This window comes from Amblyomma maculatum, chromosome 1 (assembly GCF_055883805.1).
Source record: "Amblyomma maculatum isolate TAMU_Amacu chromosome 1, ASM5588380v1, whole genome shotgun sequence".
NCBI lineage: Eukaryota > Metazoa > Arthropoda > Arachnida > Ixodida > Ixodidae > Amblyomma > Amblyomma maculatum.
The window spans coordinates 7,940,696-7,964,401 of NC_139344.1; the positions used below are offsets into that span (position 1 = coordinate 7,940,696).

At 46.4% G+C, this 23,706-nt stretch overlaps 1 protein-coding gene across 1 annotated transcript; it reads right to left on the reverse strand.

The window, feature by feature from the left end:
- Nucleotides 1-2,421: 2,421 nt before the first annotated feature.
- LOC146201589 (uncharacterized) lies at nucleotides 2,422-22,702 on the reverse strand. The gene is made up of 3 exons (XM_084587704.1): nucleotides 21,964-22,702; nucleotides 20,251-20,485; nucleotides 2,422-8,083 (listed from the first exon to the last, which is right to left on the reverse strand). The coding sequence occupies exon 3, from the start codon at nucleotides 8,043-8,045 to the stop codon at nucleotides 5,928-5,930; it is 2,118 nt and encodes a 705-aa protein (XP_084443830.1). The 5' UTR covers nucleotides 8,046-8,083; nucleotides 20,251-20,485; nucleotides 21,964-22,702; the 3' UTR covers nucleotides 2,422-5,927.
- Between the last annotated feature and the right edge of the window lie 1,004 nt (nucleotides 22,703-23,706).

Here is a 23,706-nt window from a genome sequence, read left to right on the forward strand (position 1 = left end):
GTGTCTGTGCTCCTTTCCTGTCGTCCTGTGGTTTCACGCTGTTTTGTTTTGTTCTAAGATGGATAATCGATCGATCGATCGATCAAATACCCCGCCGTTGTGGTGCAGTGGTTATGGCACTCGAATACCGTGTCCGAGGATGCAGGACGGGATCGAATCCCGGCTGCGGTGGCCGCTTTTCGATGGAGGCGAAAAGCGAGGCGTCCGTGTGCTGTGCAATATCCGGGCACGTTAAAGAACCCCCGGTGGTCGAAATTTCCGGAGCCATGCCATGCACAACTTCGATAGCCTCCGGTCGTGTGACCTGCAAAATATATATAGTCGCTAAAAGCATGAGAAGGTAAATACTTAATTATAGGCACAGTAAACATTTCCGCCTACTTTTTTAAACCGATGTGACAAAGCATGTATATAAGGCATGACTGCAGTTTGCTTTCTTTCATTTTTTTTCTTTTTAGCAGTCCGGAACACTTCAGGGAACGCAGAACCTTATTGGCACTAGCTACAAGCACTGAGTCTGGATAACCAGCCTCCCTACATCTATTAGCTTGGATTTCAAGGCTATTAAACATTTGATGAGCATACGAATTATTGACAGCCATCCTAAAACAAGTTGTTACTAGCAAATGTAGCATCAGAAATTGCCGCAGTCCTTTTCACAAATTACGTTTCTAGAACAGCCTTGGACACATTTTACTGACGTCACCGCCAACACATGAGGACCTTAGTCTGGTTTACCGTAAGCGTCGAATGATAGATGACGTCATTGTCGGGATCCACTGAAGGCTTGCTGGGAGACTGCAGGAGTGATAAACGAGTCCAAAAAACCGTGGTGGTGCAGTGGTTAGGGCGCTCGAATACCGTGTCCAAGGATGCAGGACGGGATCGAATCCCGGCTGCGGTGGCCGCTTTTCGATGGAGGCGAAAAGCGAGGCGTCCGTGTGCTGTGCGATATCCGGGCACGTTAAAGAACCCCCATGGTCGAAATTTCTGGAGCCCTCCACTACGGCGTCTCTCATAGCCCGAGTCCCTTTGGGACGTTAAACCCCATAAACCAAACCAAAAGAGATTGATGTGTTTTTTGAAAGGAGAGGCAGAGAGGTCGGCCGAAAAGTTGAGTACCTGGCCTGCTACTTTGCACGAGGGAGAAATCTAACGCATAAGGGGCCACGGCCTCCTATATGGACGAATACTTCGTTTGAAGTAACTATGACACAACGAGCTGGACGTTTTGCTTGCGCGGGCTTAGATAACTCTTTCCCTTTATGTTTCAACATTTTAAGGGCCTTCTTATTGCGATGAGAACGAAATAGTTGAATGTAGACCAGATTCCTGAGGTATGTCATGTTCTTAGTGAGTGCACTACAGGCTCTGCCTTCGTGAAAAATACTGATACGCAAATAACTTTCCCGGGTGCGTCAATAGTTGTTTATTTAAATGAAGTATGTCATTCATGCCGACCCTTCATTGTGTCGCCGTGAGACCAATCCTGGTATGTTACTTTGCAGACGCCAACACATGCAATGCAAGGCCGGTGCTAAAGCAAAAAAGCGGTAATGCTGAATGAGAGTATTACGTGACGAAAAACATCAAAAGGCTCGCCAGAAGCAGCGAACGCGAAAGCGACCGGCGAATCTGGAGCGTGCGGCAGTACGGGTTTGCTTTGGCTTCTTACGGTGCAGGCTGTTCGCGTGCTTTCGCGCTGGCATTAATGCGCTTTAGTAAGGTTTTCACGTTCTAAATAGCCATGCACAATTCCGATAGCCTCCAGTCGTGTGACCTGCAAAATATATATAGTCGCTAAAAGCATGAGAAGGTAAATGATACTTATTTATAGGTACAGTAAACATTTCAGCTTTCTTAGGGTTATCGTCCAAAGATGCAGATGCCGCTCCTGTCGTTAGGGCTTTTTCATCTCCATTGCGTTTATGGAAGTGTGTAATTCTGTATGATCACAAGATCGGTACAGTATCAACTTACTTGTTAGGAGGGTAAAAATCGTGTGGATTCCATCTGCAGCCGTACCATACCAAACACGTTCCCGCAGTTGTCTTTGCTGTAACTTGCTAAAATAAATAAACTGTAGAAGAACGGCTGATTGGGCGAGTTGGTGAACCATGACGGACATTAGAGAAATTTAGCTTACCGTGATCCGCGATCCGCCACCGTGACTCTCTACCGCGCGTGGGCGGGGCGCTCAAGCTGATTGGTCTCGACGTGGCAAGTCTGTGTGCCGACATCCAGTATGTGGCGCCATCTATCGGCGTCAAGGGGAGTCTGGGCATGCGCAGTGGAACGCGCGGTGGCGGATCACGGTAGCGGATCGCGGATCGCGGTAAGCTAAAACTCTCTAGTAATATAAGTGCGCAACAAAGACATGACAAAGAGAAGTGGACAACGACGGCGCAGAACTGACAACTGATTTAATAGAAGAACGGAAGAGCATATACATACACACACTTGGTATACCCACATGCGCATAGTCAAAATTTATAAAAATATAACAGCACATGTAAAAAGCCCCCTCATCACACGCACGTGGTGAAACCTGCCGACGCACTATCGATTGTGCAGCATGGTCATCTCTTTTTCTGTCAATGTGACGGACGTTTTACTGACAGACATTTTGCATCCGGTTAATATGGAAAGCCTCGGCGATTTCTCGAGTAGTCTGGTCTTTATGAAGAAATAGTATATTAGTATCAACAAAGAAAGGTACACACTCACACGCGTTACAATGTTTTGCTAAGTTTGTTTCATTCCTTTTTATAGACTGTGCATGTTCCATCAGCCTAATGTTGATGCAACGGCCTGTCTGCCCAATATACGTACTGCCACAGGACAATGGTATTTGATACACTACACCCATCCTACACCTAATGAAACTCTTGGCGTGATTGACCTGGCATCTGTTCTTACTTCTTGCGCCCCCCAGCTTTCTTTGAACTGCTGCACCTACCTTGCCAATCTTATTAGGGGCGGAAAACAACACCTGTACGCCATATTTTGCGCCTACTTTTTTAAACCGATGTGCCAATGCATGTATATAAGGCACGACTGCAATTTTCTTTCTTTCATTTTTTTTTTCTTTCTAGCTGTCCGGAACACTTCAGGGAACGCAGAACTTTATTGACACTAGCTACAAGCACTGAGTCTGGATAACCAGCCTCCCTACATCTATTAGCTTGGATTTCAAGGCTATTAAACATTTGATGAGCACAAGACTTATTGACAGCCATCCTAAAACAAGCTGTTACTATTACGGATTTAACAAGTTTGGAGTGAAATGACTTGTAGTTTAAAAGAGGCTTTACACTCCTAGGAGAGTACTGCCAACACATATGATTCATATTAAAAGTCAAATTTAAATCTAAAAATTGCAATACGTTTTTCTGAGGAACCTCAAAGGTGAACTTCAGTCCTGTACCATTCCGAGCAAAAATGTCAAGGATCTGAGGCACACTTACAGCATCCAAGGATCTAACTAAAACAAGGAAATCATCTACGTATCGGAATATACGAATGATCTTTTCGGTTAGGTCGCTCTCTATTTTTCTGTCGACATAGCTAAGATAAATATTGCTGAGAACGGGGGCTACTTTAGCACCTATACACACACCAGACTTCTGCATGAATAATTTATCATCCTACATTACATAGGTGTTTTGAAGATAAAATGACAAAAGTTCCAGGAAGGATCCAAGAGTTATACCGCACTCATTCCGAAACAAACACTCATCATTATCCTGTGTGATGCAATTCTTCACACATTGTAGAAGTTTATTATGGGGTAGAGAATAAAGCAAGTCAGCCACGTCTATGCTAAAGCCAGAGCAAGAAGCCATATTCTCGTCCAAAAGATGCTTTACAACGGTCTCTGAGTTAGGCACAAAAAACAGGTCAATAACGGAAAGGTTGGTTTGTTGGTTTGTGGGGTTTAACGTCCCAAAGCGACTCAGGCTATGAGAGACGCTTGTGCTGACAAATGACTTAAGGTAAGGCGATACGACTACTTGCCAAGTTTGGCGCTCAGAAACTATTACCCGGAAAGGGATTCCCGGCTTATGCGTTTTTGCTAAAATAAAATTTCAAGAACTGGAAGTTCAGCTTTCTTTATTTGGCTTGCCAAATTCTCTAGCCCAAAGTCGTGCAATAACGCCACAGCCCCTTTCTTGCACTCAACCGGATCCTTTCTGCTCACTCTAAAATGCTTCCTTACTGACTCACAGGCTTTCTCTGAAAACTGTTTCTCGGAAAGTACAACAAAGTAGCCTTCTTTATCAGACTGCACACGCACAAACGATTGTCACACATGTAATTGACCAACGAGCGAAACCTGTTATTCCACCGACCAATACACTTACTACTGGCTACAGCATCAACACACTCTGAAATACACCAAGACCTATCATCGAACTGAGCTTCGGACGACACACTGCGAGCAAAAGCCAACTTCTCAACCGTTAACATCCCAGGGTCAAGACAGAACTTTGGTCCGAGGCGTAAAGTCTTTTCATGCTTAGAATCCAAAACCACATCATCCAAGACCAAAAGCTTTCCTTCTGAGGTCGGTCTTCTCGTACGTTTTGGGAGGGTTGGACGGACTGCGCTCCAAAGGAATTCCGTCAGCTGATTGGTAGTCGTACACTAATCACGAAACACACGCTGATTACAGCGAGTGTTCTCAATCAGGCACTAAGTCCGAAGTAAGTCCTTGAACAGCCTCGCCTTTCGCCACCATTCACTCTTGAGAATTCTGCAGGTTCTCCTGTTGTGCCCCGTAGAAGGCCGTAACCATCCACAAAGTGCTTGCACATCTGGAGGGCTGGCATCGTATCGGCAATGCCACGACGCAGTGCGGGCTCGGCAGATACACACGGCGATGATGGGAGACAGTATTGCTGGGTTAGACAAATCGATGTTTCTTTCGTTCTTCCATTAAATCAGTTGTCAGTTCTGCGCCGTCGTTGTCCACTTCTTGTTTTGTTTCTTCAAAATCCATGGCGGTTTATCCTTTAGCCCGCACCAAAAATTTCGTGTTTGCGCAGCATTCTTTGCTTGCGAAATTGGTCGGAGGTGGCGACACCGATGTACCACTTTTGAAGTTTGTTTATAACAAGCTTTGCGTTCAGAGAGACAGGGAGAGGGGGAAGGAAGGTGATTTTCTGTGAAGGACAGCAAACTTCTATTTGGCGTCAGTGTTAAGTTCGTTTATTATTGTACGCAAGAGACGCCTCAGTAAATGAGAGAATGTATACTTCTTTCTCGATTAAGCTACCGGGTGTGTGGAACCATTAATCTGTAGTTCCATAAATGCAGCCGGCTTTATCCGCTCATTTATGAGCTCTCAATATTGATTTCTGATCTCAGAGCGACGCCTGCTGGTATACTAAACGCATTACATCGCGCAGATTGTACACATAAATACCAATATTCCAAATAGTGCGTTCTTTGACGTTTATGGTTGTCCCATAACAAGGTGAGCTCTCGCAGCGAGCCATATTGCATCATGCGTTTTACACCCCTTCGAGCTGTTTTTTTTTTTCTCGGAAAACATATTGCGAAATGCGGTTAGTAAAATGGTGACCTTTTAATATTTTGTTCAGTGAAAAAAGTTACGCTACTGCCTATATCGGACTACGGTACGAAAGTGTTAGGACGTGATGAAGAGCTAGACTTACTGCGTCGAATTTTAGCGGCCAGTGCACGCCAGTGGCCGCTTGAGCCAAACAGAGCTTGGATTCCAGAATGCGGACTCGGAATCAGATAAAGGCACTGTAATTTCATCCTCGCAATGTGCTTCGTACAACGGAACCAAGAAGTTCGCATACTATTTTTGTGTAAAGGAATTCAGATATGAATGAACGAAAATCGGTAAATAAAGAACTCCCGCACTTCTCTCTGAAATCGTATAGATGAAAAAACGATTAATCTTGCACGTCCGCCACCTTGATATACTTCCTAACGTGCAACCAACAGTCGCCGTTAAGCTCGTCCAGCTGCATCTGGCCATCGCTGCGGGCGCAGCATTCGACCTTGTGTTTAACGACGCCGGCCGCTCTCAAGAAGCCGTTCATGTCGGCGACGCTGGACAGCGCCTTCTTTATCATCTTCATCGCTTCGCAAGTTTTCACTGCAGCTCTATCGAAAATCATTTCTACGAGCTTCGGATGGCCAGGCAAAAACTCTAGGGCGCGTGCGCAGTGTCGGCTCTGGTTGCCCAGCACAAAGTCGGTTGCTCGTGTGAGGAGGGTTGTGTTTCTCCGTGTAATGGCCTGTACCCTGAAGTGTTCTTTTTTTACTTCATCGCAGTAAGGCACATGGACATGAAGCAGGTTGTGGCTACTACCGATGACAGGAGCCAGGTGCCGCAGGAAGCAGGGATTCGTTTTTCCCTTGCAGTCTACGTAAACATGGCACATTCTGCTCACTACAGTTTTTACGAGTAATTCGCAGTCGTCATTGGGAACATCGAAGTCTATCAGCGTTACAGCGTTGAGATTTGTGTTCATTGCAATCGCTTTAAGCACTGCACTTATTGCTATGGGATGATCTAAATTTTCTTCACGGAGAAACAGTTCGCTGAATCTGAGCCACAGTTCCTCTAGTTTCATGGCGTCGGCTATAAATGCGACCAGGTAGTTCTGAACTTGTTCGTTCATGTAGCTGGCATCTATCGCTAAAAAAACTGATGTAATGTGCTTGCAGGACCTGAGGATGTCTAATGTACAGCGGAAGTCATACTGTCCAACAACCGTATCCCAAAATACGACTGTGACCTCCGGACAGTCGGCAATGTCCCGCAGTGTACTGCTATTCATGAACTGGTTCCTGATAACCACCCTCTCTGTGAGACCACACTCTCGAATCGTTGCGCAGAGAGCCTTTAGGTCACATGGTGATGGAAGACTGAGGATGGTTACTCGAAGGAGCGTATTATTATGCATCAGAGCACGGAAGAAAGCATGGCACTCTGTCTGATCTACATCTATAAAATCAATGGTTAGCATTTTAAGCACAGAGTTGCTTTCCAGTGCAGGAAGCCATGATGTCACTCTTTGTCGCTGATTTCCGCACAGCTTTCTTGGATAGGGTCCAAATCGGTCTTCCAGTGAGCACTTTGGCCACGTCAAATTCAGCTTCCTAATGGTTCTGTTCAGGGCGACCACTTGAGCAAAAATATCAATGTCTTCAGTCCCGTAGAACCCTGTCACAACAGTCAATTCCTCTATAGTTGTATGACAGATAACAGCGACTAGGCTTTGCAGAATCACCGTCTGTGTCTCATGGTCTGATATTAGAGCAAGTTCCTTTAGTGTCGGTTGCTTTTTAGTCAGGTAAATGGGGAAACTAGCTGCCTGGAACACGCAATTAGGAACACAGAGACTAGTGACGGTGTTATTTTGAATTAGCTGAGCTATGAATTCCTCAGCCACCGTCTCAGTCATTACAAGGTCGGCAACATCAAGACTGACAATTCTAGTAGCCGCCCACCAGGGAGGAATATTCCGGATGTGCAAAGTGTCAAATTCTTCCAGGCAGCGGCGGAAGAGCAGACTTTCGATCTGTGTAAATGATTCGATGAGTTGGATCACCCTGTCATCGATTTCACCTCTCGTGCTCATGACAGCATAGCAACAGTTTATGACCACTTTCTTGACGTCGTGGTTGCGTATCAGAGCCTGCATTAGGCAAACACTTCGAACGACGCTGCAGGTCAGCTCGACATATACTAGACATCTGTGATTCTCGAGTAGCCACTGCACGAGATGAATAGCCGCTACTGTGGAAGGCCGTGCTTGCAAGTCGTGCTCGTGAGGCAAACAATCAAGTGCCATGAGTCGAACATTGTCGGTCTCTTCATCATCTCGCAACTGGAGGTGCAAGTGCCAGAGGACAGCGTTGCAGGCTTCCATGTGCGCCAGCAGCTGGCAAGAGGGTCCCTGGTCGCTCCGAGTGCAGGGAATGTAGAGTTGGACGGGAACAACCTCGGTAGCTCTCTGATGACCTTGCGCTCCTGGCACTTGAGTCCCTTCCGGTGGCATTGTACTCCGTAGTAAAATGCAGCTTGCTTGTCACACAGCTGCGCAGAAAAGAAAAAAAAAAAGAAAAAAAAGAAACGCTTGTGGGGCTCACGGTTAACTCAACTCCAAAATTTCTCAGGCTGCCCTCTGAGTTCTTTAATCGATGTTCCCTGCGAAATCCTCAACAGTGAACTGTGAAAAAGTAGCCGAATTAAGAATGTGGTTGCGCAACACCCTAGTGAACTGCTAAAATAAATAGTTAATTGCAGCCCTGTCAGGTTTAACGAGCCCTTCCTTGGGAGGCATACTTACATCGCGGGGAATACGGGCCCGTTTCTTTAGAAGTAAAATACGTATCTGTTATTCATTTGCAGACAACATACACGCAAAGACACATTAAGCTGTTAACAAGAAATACATAGTGGGTGGAACAGCGCGAAAAGACGAAACACAAGAAGAAACGCACAACAGACGAGCGCTGACTCGCAACTAATCTTTTATTGGGAAGAAAGCGGATTCTCATACAAAAAATATGTCACATGATGTTACAAAGAACGAAACCCTTGACCAGGCAAAATTCAAGAGATATCTTCTTCCTTCAACAGCCACGCGGAAAAACCCTATCAATCAAGACCAAACATACAAGCCCCCCCCCCCCCCCCCCCCCCCTCCCCCTCCTCCCCAACGGCCCGTTTCACAAATTATAAATTATCACCAAACATTATCCGGAAAAGGAACCTCTTTTTCGATAAGCACCAATGAAGGCTGGCTGACACACTGCGACTGCTTCTTGCTGATGTAATATGCCTCAGTAATTTCTCTCGTAGTTTTGTTCCTATGGCGAAACAAAATCTATGTTTTTGAAACCAAGGGGCAACAACTTTTGTTTTTCTGCTTTCCTTCACAAGCCCTGTAACCTAAAAAATGTAGCTGGGCGATTAGAAGTTAATGTTGTTTTTTCGGCGCCGCATAAGTTGGGCGGGCTCTGCTGCGCTATCAGGAACCGCCAGGAAATGGCTAAAGAAGAGTAACCCGTTTGAATGCCAGGTTTCGCATAGGTCGAGATTAGTATATTGAGCCTGCGCTGTCGTCTACGAAATTCCTCTTTCATGCAATAAGGTATACATAGGTCAAACAAGTCGGAGCATAAATATTCGCCTGCGTGAACACCTCAATTCGCTGCCGGACACACGATATTCTCACTTGAAAGATCATTGTAAGGCTTGTGAAGGAAAGCAGAAAAAAAAAAGTTGTTGCCCCTTGGTTTCAAAAACATAGATTTTGTTTCGCCATAGGAACAAAACTACCAGAGAAATTACTGAGGCGTATTACATCAGTAAGAAGCAGTCGCAGTGTGTCAGCCAGCCTTCATTGGTGCTTATCGAAAAAGAGGTTTCTTTTCTGGATAATGTTTGGTGATAATTTATAATTTGTGAAACGGGCCGTTGGGGAGGAGGGGCTTGTATGTTTGGTATTGCTTGATAGGGTTTTTCCGCGTGGCTGTTGAAGGAAGAAGATATCTCTTGAATTTTGCCTGGTCAAGGGTTTCGTTCTTTGTAACATCATGTGACATATTTTTTGCATAACAATCCGCTTTCTTCCTAATAAAAAATCAGTTGCGAGTCAGTGCTCGTCTGTTGTGCGTCTCTTCTTGTGTTTCGTCTTTTCGCGCTGTTCCACCCACTATGCAATTGTACCAACTCGCCCAACTGTCCATCCTACTTCAATGTTAACAAGAAACACGTGATTTCACATTTAACGTAAAGAGTTCAAAATAAGTATTTAAATGCTAGCAGATAAATTAGCGCGAAGAAAGGATAACCGATGGCCGCTTAGGATAACAAACTGGGTTCGAAGGCAAGGAAAGCGTAGCAGGGGGCGGCAGAAAGTTAGGTGGGGGGATGAGGTTAAGAAGTTCGCAGGGGTCAAGTGGATGCAGCTAGCTTAGGACCGGGTTAATTGGAGGAATATGGGAGAAGCTTTTGCCCTGGAATGGGTATAGTCGGGCTGATGATGATGACATAAGTAGTACGCTCTACAGAATACACAAATTAGGATGTCACGGATAAACGCGAAAAAGGCTACAAACAAAAAAAAAGCGAGAAAACACGAACCAATGAAATGATAAAAATTGTAAGGTATAACGTACAGAAGCGACACACGTGCTATGGAACGCCGCAGCGGAAGGCCGAGAATTAATTTAGACTTCCTGGAGTTCGTTGGCGTGCGCCGACATTGCGCAACACATGGGCGTTCTTAAATTCTGTCTCCACTGAATATGATCGCCGTATTCGAGGTCAAACACACAACGTTAGCCGAACGCACCAAAACGAAACTACGTAATGTAATGTGAGAGAGCGCGTGGGCGGCGCTCTACGTGATGAATACATACATACGCGCTCTGGGTCTGAGGCCGTTGCTTTAGGCTTCCTATTCCATCTGGCTTACCCTGCCACGGTGTCTCAATGGTTAGGATGCTCAGCGACTCAGCTGCTGAACCCAAGGATGCGGGATCAAATCCCGACCGCGGCGGCTCCTTTTCGATGGAGGTGAAAAGCAAGGTGCCTATGTACTGTGCGATGTCAGTGCACGTTGCAGAACCCCAAGTGGTTGAAATTACTCAAAGCTCTCCAATTTGGCACCCCTCATAGCCCGAGCTGCCTAGGGACGTTAAAACCCTATCAAAGCATACCATATTGATTATAAAGGTTTTATTCGAAAATATGAAAGTTGTGCAAGGTGGAACCAAGTGTAGCACATATATGTCCGAGGTGCGGCGTGCCGTTTGCGTGCACGCCGCGTATCGTGGTATCAGAGACGTTTAGCATTGCGCTGTATCTTACTGTTGCCGTGTAACTTTGTCAGATGGGAAGGGGGACTTGACACCCGAAAGAGCTGTGCCCCGGAGTCACACATAACTCATCAGTTCATCATCCATACACCTCCGGTACCACCCCTCTCCCACACTGTAATTTGCGGACTGGGCAGTGTTTTGGGTTCGAGCTGAGGGCCCCACCCGAACAAGTGAGCCGCCGCGCGATGCCACCACAACAGTGGGCTGTATCAAGCGCAAGCCTGACGCGCCACCGTGGCAGTAAGCCAACGAGGCGTTGAACCTTCATGAGCACACAACAGGTGTCCCTGAGGACGACCATTTCCTGCGATGGAGTCAGCGAAGCATACTGTATTCCACCCGTAACCGAAAAGATTCATTATGGCCTGCACTAAAGCTCTGAGAACCTCCGCTCGCCAAGGATGCGACGTTTCCGCTGCAGGTGAAACCAGACCTCTTTATGTATTTTTGCAATTACTTCATGGAGGCCTGGAACCCTGCTGTAGTATGCGACCGTTACCATCTACCGCTACCGCGCTCCGTAAGCGGAGCATGAGCTGATTGGCCCCGGTGCACCGTATCCAGCAGTCTATGACTAGTGACCTACATGTTGCGCCTGGGCGTCCGGCCACGTATCGTGGTATCAGAGACGTTTAGCATAGCGCTATCGCTTACTGTTACCGTCTACCTTTGTCAGATGGGAAGGGGGACTTGACACCCGAAACTTTGCGCTCCTTAGCATGATATAGGCTAGTGTCCCTGACGTCAGCCGCAGGAAAGACATTGGAGGGGATGATCTCTGCCGACTCCAATTTATAGCCAGCATCCAGGATGCTCTCCCTCCTGAGCAAAGCGGTTTTCGCCGCAACCGCTGCACCACAGACTGCTTGATGGACGTTATTTCTACTCTAGAAGATGACAAAAAGAACCAGGAAGTGTCCTATCTCATCCTCTTCGATGTTGGCAGGGCATTAGATGCCCTCCCGCATGAAGTCATACTCCTTTCCCTTAAATGGATTTGAGTCGCTGGACGACGCTATGACTATGTTAAATCATTTCTTAGTCATAGAACCTTTAGAGCCCGTGTCGGCAGCACTTACAACTTCCCCACACAGTATGTGTAATAGTTCCAGAGGGGAGTGTTTTATAATTGCCACATGCCTGGCTCGAGCTACCAGCGCGCTAAGCCGTAACGAGGACGAAGTGGTCGTGCTCGCTTGAGGTGTGCTCGGGCTGGCTCTGGTCTGGGCGATGAAACCTCGGCCGTTCTTTGGTCCCCATCTACGCCTAAGACTGCGCTTTGTCTGGTCTGTGACATCTGGCGGAGGTATTCTCGGCTGATGCTCCATCTGTCCTCGAAGAGCCGAAGCACAAGTCTGGTGCCACTTTTGAGAACCCCCTTCACCGTGTCAGTCGGAGGCTCCGCGGCTTTCTCCGTAATCGTGACTCCTGCCTAAAGAGTGTGCACCCATAGCTGTGCCCACGATGGCAAAGTCGGGCAGCGCCCCGTGCATTCCTGCTTCTTTTGTGAGCCTGAAAAATCCCCGGACCCCAAAGCCCTTTCACGGCGGGCACTCAGAGGATGTCCAAGACTCGCTTGATCAGTTCGAGCGCATCGCGCGTTTCAACGTCTGGGACGACAGTGCTATGATACGAAACGTCTCTTCATCTTAGAAGATGCCGCTCGGATCTGGTATGAAAACCGTGAGGAGAGTCGTCTGACGTGGCAGGACTTTCGTCGCAGCTGTTGGAGACTTACCAGCAGCGACCGCTGTGAACGGGCCGAGCGTGAATTCCCCACTCGCATTCAGCTCCCAAATGAGAACGTAGCAATGTACGTGGCAGAAGTGATGCACCTCTGCAGCCGAGTAGACCCGACCATGACTGAGCAAAAAACTGATACACCTAAGGGAGGCGTGAAAGAACAGTTGTTCTATGGTTTTGTGCGAAGCCCGCCCAAAACAATCGCCGAGTTCCTCTCTGAGGCTGTGGTCTGGAGAGGGCGCTCCAGCAGCGGTATAATTCATACGACCAGCAGCTAAACCCTATCTCGGTTCTGCACTCCCTGGATACTGCTTCGGGGGCCAATACAAGCTCCCTTCGGGGTCTCGTGCTTTCTGTGGTCCGTGAGGAGCTGCACAAACTTCGGGGGACTTTTCCCATGATCTCTGACCAGCGTCATTCAGGAGAAAGTTCAGCAAGCGCTCAGACCACCCGTCGCTCAAGTAGAGCCACTACCACAGACAGCTTCTTGGCCACGAGCGACGTATGCGGACGTGCTGCGCTGTCCTGCGCCGCTCCCCTGCGCACCACCGCATACCCCTTCGGTAGTCGCAGTGCACACCGAGCGACCGGTTCTTTACTAAGAGTCTTGACGACAGGTGCCGAAGAAGACCGATATTTAGCGTGCGCCAGACTGACGTTCCCTGTGTTCACTGTAGCGAGGCCGGTCACATCTTCCTGCAGAACCCATATCGGCCCTTGGGGTTGCGGGGCTTTTCTGCTGATAGTCCCCATCCATGGCTTGGCGAATAGCCTCAGGAAGTTGAGGAATACGTCGCCCGCCGGTGTAATTCACCACCTGCGCCTAGCCACGATCACCTTCACCCCGCCATTCCTCGCCTCATCAGTCCGTTTATGGATCTGGTGCACAGTGTAGGTCGTAAAGCCCGCACCGGGAAATCTAGAACAGGCGACCTTTGGAGGCGAGGCCGCTGAACGCTGTATTGCTGAAAAGCTTCCACCGACGCGCCGACAGACCCTTCTCGAATTACAACCACGATGCCGATGACGACGACCAGGACTGTAATGCTAACGAACGAGCCGACAACGCCGACGACAGGGTCTAATAAGACCAGGGTCTCCCTTGACATAATCGTGTTGATTGACTCTTAGCCCCCGCCGCGGTGGTGCAGAGGTAAGACGCCCGACTACTGTGCCGTAGTACCCGGGTGATCCTGACCGCCGGCGGCTTCGTTTCGATTGAGGCGAAACGAAGGGGCGTCCGTGTGTTGTGCGATATCAGCGCACGTTAAATATCCCCAGGTGGTCGAAATTATTCCGTAGCCCCCTCCCCCTCCCCCCCCCCCCCCTACGGTTCCTATTTCTCTGTTTACACTTTAATCCCCACAGTCTTCCCTTCCCTTACGGCTCGGTTCAGGTGTCCGCAGAAACAAGTGTGACAGGTACTGCGCCTTTCCTTTCCTGTGAACCAATTATTGTTATTGTCTCCAAGCAGGTTAGCGCACTAGTGGATACGGGTGCGCACTATTCGATAATATGCGGTACATTGGCTAAGGTGCTAAAGGAAGCTATGCGTGGGGAGGGGCACATATACGTACGACTGGTGGCCACGTGGTTACGCCGCTCGGTAAGTGTACGACCAAATTTACAGTGCGCGGATGTGGATGCACTTTCGTGGCAACGTTCCTCATTCTACCTGAATGCATACGAGACGTCATTGCCGCGGTCTTGGCTTTCTTCGAGGAAATGGTGCGACTATAGACCTTCGAAATCGATTTGCTACATTTTAAACTGAAGTCGCTGCCACCAAACTCGCCCCTGAGAGTTGCAGAGCTGCACTGCGTATTTCCGACGATATCGTAACTGTGCTTCCACGGGCGAGTATTCCTGTTAGGGTCAATTGTGACGCGCCACATTGCGGACAACTGTTGTTGAGCCAAATATCTCTCTTTGGTCACCGTGGGCATTTGCGTAGCAAGAGGGCTTGCCTTTATTTGTGACGGTCGGATTGAAGTACTCGTGGTCAATATTAGTAATGAACACCGCCATTTATTGCGTGGCGCAGCCATAGCCTGCGTCGATCCTGTCCAAAAGGTGGCTGAGTGTTTCGCTTGTCTAGAAAACATGTCTGGAGGACTCGACGAAGAGGCAGTACGCACCATCCACATAAATGAGGGTCTCCCGCCCGCAGAAAGGTAGCAATTGCAAGAATTCTTGCTGCAGTTTAAGGACTGTTTTACCTCTTCGTCTAAGGTAATCAGGCGCCCATTACTAAGCACCGGATAATAACGTACGATGGTGCACGTCCAGTACATCAGCAGCCTTATCGCGTATCTCCCAAAGTGCGGGAGGCCATCCAAGTAGAAGTAAAGGAGATGCTCAATAACGGCATAATCCAGCCATCGAACAGCCATGAAAAAAGAAGGATGGCAAGCTGCGCTTCTGTATGGATTACAGAAAACTTAAAAAGATGTTTATATGCTACCTCGTATAGATGACTCCCTCGACAGACTGCGCCAAGTACTTTTCTTCGGTAGATTTGTGCAGTGGATATTGGCAAATAGAAGTTGGCGAGAGAGACAGGGAGAAAGCTGTCTTTGTCACTCCGGACGGCCTCTGCGAATCTCATGTGCTCTCCTTCGGACTATGCTGGGCTCCGGCAACGTTCCAGAGAATGATTAATACCGTGCTCACCGGCCTTAAATGGCATAATCATTTTTTCAACAACCTTTTCGGAACATCTACAGCGGCTCAAAGTAGTGTTAGAAGCCATCTGGGCAGCTCATATTTCTCTAAAGCCGAAAAAAATGCCACTGTTTTTACTGAACTGAAATTTCTCGCCCACGTCGTCAGCGCCTAGGGAACCCGGTCAGACCCGGAGCAAATTTCTGTCGTTGCGGACTTTCCGGTTCCCACTGATAAAAAAAAGCCGTCCGACAATTTCTAGGCCTTTGTTCGTACTACCGGCGTTTTATCAAAAACTTTGCTAAGGTGGCCAGTCCTCTGACGCGCTTGACATGAGATGAGGAGCCATGTTTGTGGGGCACGGAGCAGCAGGTTGCTTTTTACGATTTACGACGTTGGCTACTCACCGCATGTACTAGCCCATTTCTACGATGATGCCGCCACCGAAGTTCACACGGACGCCAGCAATGTCGGCCTTGGAGCGGTTCTCCAAGGCCGACATGGCTGGCGTCCGTGTGAACGACGAATTTTTAGATTAAATAAACGAGAAGATTGCCAGGCTTAAATCTGGGTTGGTAAATGCAGTAGAGTGGGAGTTGTTTAAAACAAAAGTCGGAAGCATTGCTACAGATGTCGGTAGGAAAATAGCCGCGTCCGCTAAAGCTAAACTCCGGCACCTCACAGGCGCCCTTCAGGGCCTTGTCTACAGGCCAACGAAGAGATGCCGGGAGAATTTTGTGAGGACATTCGGAGGGTTAAGGAGGAACTTCGAAATAAACTGCAACGGCGTTATTGGAGCGCTATCATCCGCAGCCAGGAGCAAAGTGTACAGTACGCGGCGCAGTCATCAAAACTCTTTTGCGCCTTCGAAAGGGAGCATGTGAGGTGGCGCAGGCCTTTGATGAATACTTTATTAATAAATAATTTGTTCACAGGAAGGGAAAGGCGCAGTATCTGTCACACTTGTTTCTGTGGACACCTGAACCGCGTCGTAAGGGAAGGGAGATAAAGATAAGTTTTTTTTTCTTCTTTAAAAACATTCATTCCATTTATTTAGCAAATACAAGGTTATAAAAATAGATCTGCTCCATGAATATCAGCTTCTAACGTCATTTAATCATGCACTATGCAAGCACATTACCAACTTGCACTGCAGACTTGAAGGAAAGCACTTCGTCTCGCTCCACAAGGTTTCGCGAAATCTGGCACGTACCTCTCCTCCGTACTAATTATGATTCTAAACCTATTGCAGTCTAGCCTTCCGCGTGCACTTAATAAGTTTAACCTTACATTAGAACAACTCAGTCTATTATCGAAGAATGTTGTACATGTAACGTTTACTTGAAAAAGTCTGTTCCCCTTTATCCATCTTCATAATGGTTTTATTTGCTGTTCTTTGTTTCTAGTTTTCCTAATGATAACATGTCTTGAACGTGCATTCAACCTTTTATGTTCTTGAGCTGCTTTTGCTGTCCTGCTTGCCAACTTTAATGGGAGGCGGGGCCAGTCAAGCTGCATCGCACGCAGCTTTTTTTTCCCGCTTTCCTCGCCACATGTTGCTTTTAAATCTTCTGTACATGTGTGGTGAAATAAAGTGAAACAAACTATTCCAGGCTTTTCCGGGCCAGTCAAACCCGCTGGGTCGCATGCCATCCGAAGTTCTGAGCGAACTACCCAAAGTTCCTCAAGAGATTAGGGAGGCAACAAACTCCTCATTGACTGCCGACGAAATAGAGCGCGTAATTGCAAAGCTCCCTAAGAAGCGCCCGGACCGGACGGCATAATAGCCGAATTTTACCAATGCTTTAGTAATGAACTCTGCGCAATACTAGCTGAGGTGTTCGAGGATATAAGGAAACGAGAACTACTCCCTCCTTCAATGCGGCGCAGCAATTTAGTCCTAATTCCTAAGAAACCTTCCCCTGAATCGACTCCCGACATAGCTGATTTCAGGCCAATCAGTCATCTTTCCATCGACTATAAGATTTTGGCTAGAGCTCTCGCTCGTCGACTCGGGACCGCCCTCAGCACCTTGGTGGGAGACCACCAAACATGCGCATTCAAAGGACGCTCCATAAACACCAACTTGCGTCGCATGAGGACTGTCCGCGAGGCGGCGGATGTAGGGCTCCTTCCTTTGGCTGTCTTCCAGACTGATTTGAGGAAAGCGTTTGATCAGGTAGACCGAGCCTTCCTATTTTCTCTCCTTCAGCAGTGCGAAGACGGCGAAGACATAATAATATAATAATAATAAAGTTTATTTACCATCAACGTTTACATGATGGCGGGAGCCTGGAGTAAAAGCTGCCTTACGGCAGCTTGACAAGGCCTCAAGCTCCCCACTTTGGCAATGGTACATAAGCGGTCACATCACAGTTGCTAAAAGCATTTGGGAAGCAATTATTCAATGTATTATAAATATTAGTGGGCAGAAATGAAACAACAACAACAACACTGCCTGACGTATACAATACATTGTTTTGGATTACGGAATACGGGAAATAAATACATAACACAAGCAATGCATTCACAGCAATACATAGCACAGAAATAGATAGCGGAAGCATATGAAAGAAGAGAAAAACCGTTGGCAGAAATGTTCACATTTGAAAGCAATTTTTTTTTCAAACAAACAAATAAACAAAAAAAAAATCATGGGATGAGCCTGTGTTTTAATAAAGAAAGTATGCAAGTAATTCTTGGAATGATGCCTCTGAAGGGAGAATGTTTCCTTGCGATAGCTGATTAAGTAAGCGGGTTAATCTATTTTCTAATGTGTGCAGCCCGTGTGTGGTCCGGTATGTGTTAAGGTTCCAGGGGTCTAGATTGCGGATTGCGTATGCTTGTTCTCGTTTTTGTAGATTAGCCAGTGAGAGAAGAAAACATGTATTTTGGAAATTGTAAGCACGACATAGCGCGTAGTCAGGTACCTTTATTACTGTAATTATTTTGTGCTTTAAGAAAAAATTGACTGGTGTGATGAAACTGTGGTACACATTCAACTATGCGTAAAAAGCTTTTTTGTAGCACATGTAGTTTTCGCAAGTTTTCCTGTGTTGTCGAGCCCCAGATTAAAATTTCATAATTTAAGCGAGAATGGAACAGGGATCGATATAATGAATTTTCACAATGGTCGGTAACACATGACGATTACGATAGACTATACCGATAACCTGTGATAGTTTTGTTGTAGGATGATCGAAGTGATCATACCAGCTCATTTTTTCGTTAAAGATAACGCCTAATGTTTTGAATGATGACACGACTTCTAAAAGAACAGACCTGTAACATATGTCTCTGGTAAAATAAACTTGTTTATTCTTAGCTCTGAAAACAACAGCTTTCGTTTTAGTAATATTTATTTCAAGTGCATTTCGTTGTGTACATAAGTCTAACAGAGTTAATGGGCTATTGGCTGAATCTATTGACTTGTCAACGCTATCACCGGATATAAATATGCTTGTGTCGTTAGCGTAAATAATAAATTTTACGAATGGTGCAATGCGGACGATGTCATTAATATAAATATTAAAAAGAAACGGACCTAATATACCTCCTTGCGGAATACCACTGGAGATGGATAGAGTTTCAGAAAGAAAACAGTTTAAATACTTGTTTGCGGTGTCGCATATATGATTTCAATAGTGATGCAGCACGCCCGCGTATACCATAGCAATCAAGTTTACGGAGTAGTAAGTTATGGTTTATCATGTCAAATGCTTCGGTGAAATCCTGCTCTATTCTAGTTCTCTTAATACGTATTCTTTTTGTTCGAGCAGTGCAAGTTTTGTGGATAAGTGTTTTCGGAAACCAAATTGTGAATCAGTTAGTATGCGATGTTTACTTTCGAATGATATTAAACGTTTGCGAATAACTTTTTCTAGCAACTTTGAAAATATGAACAAGACGGATATCGGCCTATAATTACCAAAATTATTCCTATCGCCTTTTTTAAAAAGCACAGACACACGCGCAACTTGCATTCGACGAGGGCACACAGCATAAGTTATAAGCATATAAGTTTATTATATGTGAAACATAGGACGAGATTAAGTCAATGACGTAAGCAATAGGTTTCATTTTTAAACCATCGATGTCGGTTGCTGTTGTGCTATTCAGATCGTTGAAAGTCGCCATTATTTCACAGTCATCAACTGGGCTAAGAAATATAGTATCGAGTGTGCAAAGAATATCGTTAAGATTATTCTGTGGGCACATATTTCTAGAGAGGTTCACAAAAAAGCTGTTAATCTTGTCGGCTAAATGTTTACCAGTTAAGGATTTTCCGGCTACATTTATAGCCGAAATTTGTTCTTTTTCTTGTGTATAAGCTAACAGGCTGTTCAAGTTCTTCCACACAATATCGGTACGACCATGTGTTGATTGAAATTTACTGGTATAGTAATCCTTTCTGGCCTTTTTTAATTCTTTATCCAAATGATTTCTAAAAGATTTAAAAGCATTCAGGTCATTTGCATCTTTAGTTTTGATAAACTTATGATATAGCTTATTTTTGGTGTCTATTTTGGTAACAAGTTCCTTTCTAATCCAAGACTTTCGACAACGCCGCCTTCGTTTCAGTGTTTTTATTGGAAAGCAGGCAGTATAAATGGGTTTCAAAGTGTTCATGAAAATCTCATATGCTTTTTCGGCATCCTTTTCCGAGAGAATAATATTCCAGTTCGCATCAGCTACGAAGTTCCTAAATGCAGAGAGGTTATGTTCGGTAATGTCTGACTAATTTTATTTCGCTTTTTATGTTTGAAGAAGAAAAATATTGGAAAATGGTCACTCACATCTGAAATAAGTACACCTGATTTTACAGCACTAATTTCCAGGTTCGTAATTAATACATCTAGTAACAATGATGATCGTGATGTGATTCGTGTTGGTTCTTTAATTACATTTAAAAGCCCATTAGCGTGTAGCAATAAATCCATATAAATATAATAAATCGCAGCTCACCGATGTGTAGCGGTACGCTGTAAGTATATGACAGATTGTTCAGTACTTCCGTGCTTCCGAGGCCACTGCCGCTGCCAAAGTGCTCTCTGGTAGACTTGGGTGCCCCTTTATGAAGCCCACAATCAGCGACAGGCGGCCACGTGGCTGGCCCAGAAGTTGATTACGGCACAGTCGGCCGCAGCAGGTAGCCCTTGATGAAACTTGCTATCGCAGCTCACCCATGTGCAGCGGTACGCTGTGTCCCGAGCATAACAAAACAGGGAATCAAAAAACGAAAGAAAGCTGGGTACAGAGCCCCGTGGTGGGCGGTAACATACAACAAACACTGTTTTGTGAAACTAAAGATAACACTTCGTAATCGGGCCCAGAACAAGTAAATTGCGGTAAAGTATCTGGTTCCCAGCCTTCCTTGAAAAGCATACAGACACCGTTTCCACGGCTTTCGCTGCGGTTTAAAAAGAACGTCTGATAGGTTGCAAGACGAAAAAGTTCTGAGTCATTTGTGCACCAGGTTTCTGTAATCATTATCGCTTGAAACTGTGCATTCAGTTCCTGTAAAAGCACTGTTAAATCCAGTTGTTTGTTTCTAACGGACTGTGCGTTGAAATGAACGCATTTAAAAGATTTTCTGAAGTCTGTGCCAAGTTCACTTAAACACTTGTTAGGAATACACAAGAAAATGTATTCAGGATGTTCGCCACATTGATCCTTATCCACTAAAAAAGAAAATGCTGCCGTTTTTCAACCTCGGACAAACCTGTGTAGGTCACTCGCACCTGAGAAGACTTTTGCTGATGCGCCTTCCATCTGCCTCATCAGAATTTTGCCATTGCTGTGCCAAACAAATTTATAGTTGTTTGGTTTGGCCCAGTCTTTCACATGTTTCAACAGCGCCCGTGTTCGTTTTGTCAGGTTCTCAAGTATATGCACATCTTTACTTTTCCCAGAAATGTTTCGTCTCTTTGACCACCATAGGTCTCTTACACTCAACGGCAGATGATACCGGGCACTTTATCTTGCTTGGACGGCAAATGGTGCACCGCTGCCACATCACCATCAGACAATTCTGGAAGCCTGCTCTGGACGGCAATCGCATTGATCTCAGCAAGAAGATTTTCATTTTCACTTTGTTGCACCCCGTGAAATTCGAGGTTAAGACGGTGGCTGCGCCATTCAAGCTCATCCATTTGGAAAGCTAGTGTTTCAACCTTTTTATCTAGTCCTTCCGTATTTAGAACTTTCGCTCTGAGATCCTTGATGTCAAGTTCGTTTGCACCCGTACGTGTAATCAGGTCTGAAACTTTGTTTGACATGAATTGCATAGCATCTTAAGTAAGGTCAACAGTTTCTTTTAGTGGCATCAAAACTTCGAGCTTCTGGTTGATAGCCTGAAGCACGGTCCACATGTCGCGCAATTTAGGCTCTTCTTGCAATTTTTCACTCTGAACGGGCCTTAGGCGCCTGACATTTTGTGCACCTCCAGCTTTTCTGATAAACGTCTACCTTCGATTTTAGAGTTGCTGCAGCTACTCCGGCACATTTGCCCGTGTGAAAAGTACTCATGCATGCCGTACACGATACACTCTCATTGATATCAACTACCTCATCTTCGCATACCGGGCAATCAGACATAGCAACACCTCTGGCAGCAGCAGCAGAAATAATACAGCAATGAGGGTAAAATCAGTTTCGTTCTAAAAATACAACACCAACCTGTAAGTATATGACAGATTGTTCAGTATTTCCGTGCTTCCGAGGCCACTGCCGCTGCCAAAGTGCTCTCTGGTAGACTTGGGTGTCCCTTTATACAGCCCACAATCAGCGACAGGCGGTCACGCGTCAGGTCACGTGGCTGGCACAGAAGTTGATTACGGCACAGTCGGCCGCAGCAGGTAGCCCTTGAAGAAACCTGCTATCGCAGCTCACCCATCCGCAGCGGTACGCTGTAAGTATATGACAGATTGTTCAGTACTTCCGTGCTTCCGAGGCCACTGCCGCTGCCAAAGTGCTCTCTGGTAGACTTGGGCGTCCCTTTATGTAGCCCACAATCAGCGACAGGCGGTCACGCGTCAGGTCACGTGGCTGGCCCAGAAGTTGATTACGGCACAGTCGGCCGCAGCAGGTAGCCCTTGAAGAAACTTGCTATCGCAGCTCACCCATCTGCAGCGGTACGCTGTAAGTATATGACAGAATGTTCAGTACTTCCGTGCTTCCGAGGCCACTGCCGCTGCCAAAGTGCTCTCTGGTAGACTTGGGTGTCCCTTTATGCAGCCCACAATCAGCGACAGGCGGTCACGCGTCAGGTCACGTGGCTGGCCCAGAAGTTGATTACGGCACAGTCGGCCGCAGCAGGTAGCCCTTGAAGAAACTTGCTATCGCAGCTCACCCATCTGCAGCGGTACGCTGTAAGTATATGACAGATTGTTCAGTACTTCCGTGCTTCCGAGGCCACTGCCGCTGCTGCTGCCAATGATAGACTGGTCCAAAATTTGTTATGTTGTATCAGTACTTCAATCGTTCTTAACGGTATGCCAAGCACGCCGATACAGGTGAATAAATTGGTACGACAAGGATGTCCGATATCGTCTATTCTATTTACCTTTTATCTGGAACCCCTGTGTCACCTGGTACTCGCGGCTAAAACCATCAAGGGTTTAGAACTCGGCGGCCAAGAACTGCGTGTCTTGTCATACGCGGACGATGCAGCCTTCATTTGCACATCCCAGCAACAAAGTGGGGGAGGCGATTCGGTTGGTAAGCCGCTTCTGTTAGTTTTCCGGAGGTAAGCTAAATTTAGAAAAATCGCAAGGCGCCTGGCTGGGAGGCTAGAGTAGGAAGCCCCGCCAACTCTTTGTAGTAGATTGGACCGAAAAAATTGACAAGCACCTGGGCGTCAATCTTGACATGGGTAAAACGATCACAAAAAGGTGGCAACCCAAACTATACCTTCCGCTGAAAGGAAGCTTGACCCTTGACGGCCGAAACACATATCCATGTTCACGAGAGTCTATGTATGCAACAAGGTGGTTTATCCAGCAGTACTATGCTCGAGGATAAATACGCTCGAGGATAAGTAAAACCCGCCGCTAACCACCGAAATATGCACAGATAGCCGCATATTGGGCGACGCTTCCTCGAGCGTTTACGTATGCAAAGCATGTAGTAGGAAGTCTGTTCACTGACGTCGGTGCTCCGCTGGCAGCACGTGAAGCTAAAACACGAAGTATTACAAGTATTAGTGCACTGGATGTCTCTGTATGTAAAAAAAATTACATGCGTTCGAAGTCGATGACAAAACACACCAGCACTAGCAAATTACGATATTCTGAGGTTTGCCTGCAAGAAAGCGATGCATTATAAAGATGCCGGGCATTGGCGATCCCTCGTGATAACCAGGAAAACGATTCAGGGTGTTTAAAGGGTGATCGGTCAATTACTTCGAGAAATTTTACAGCC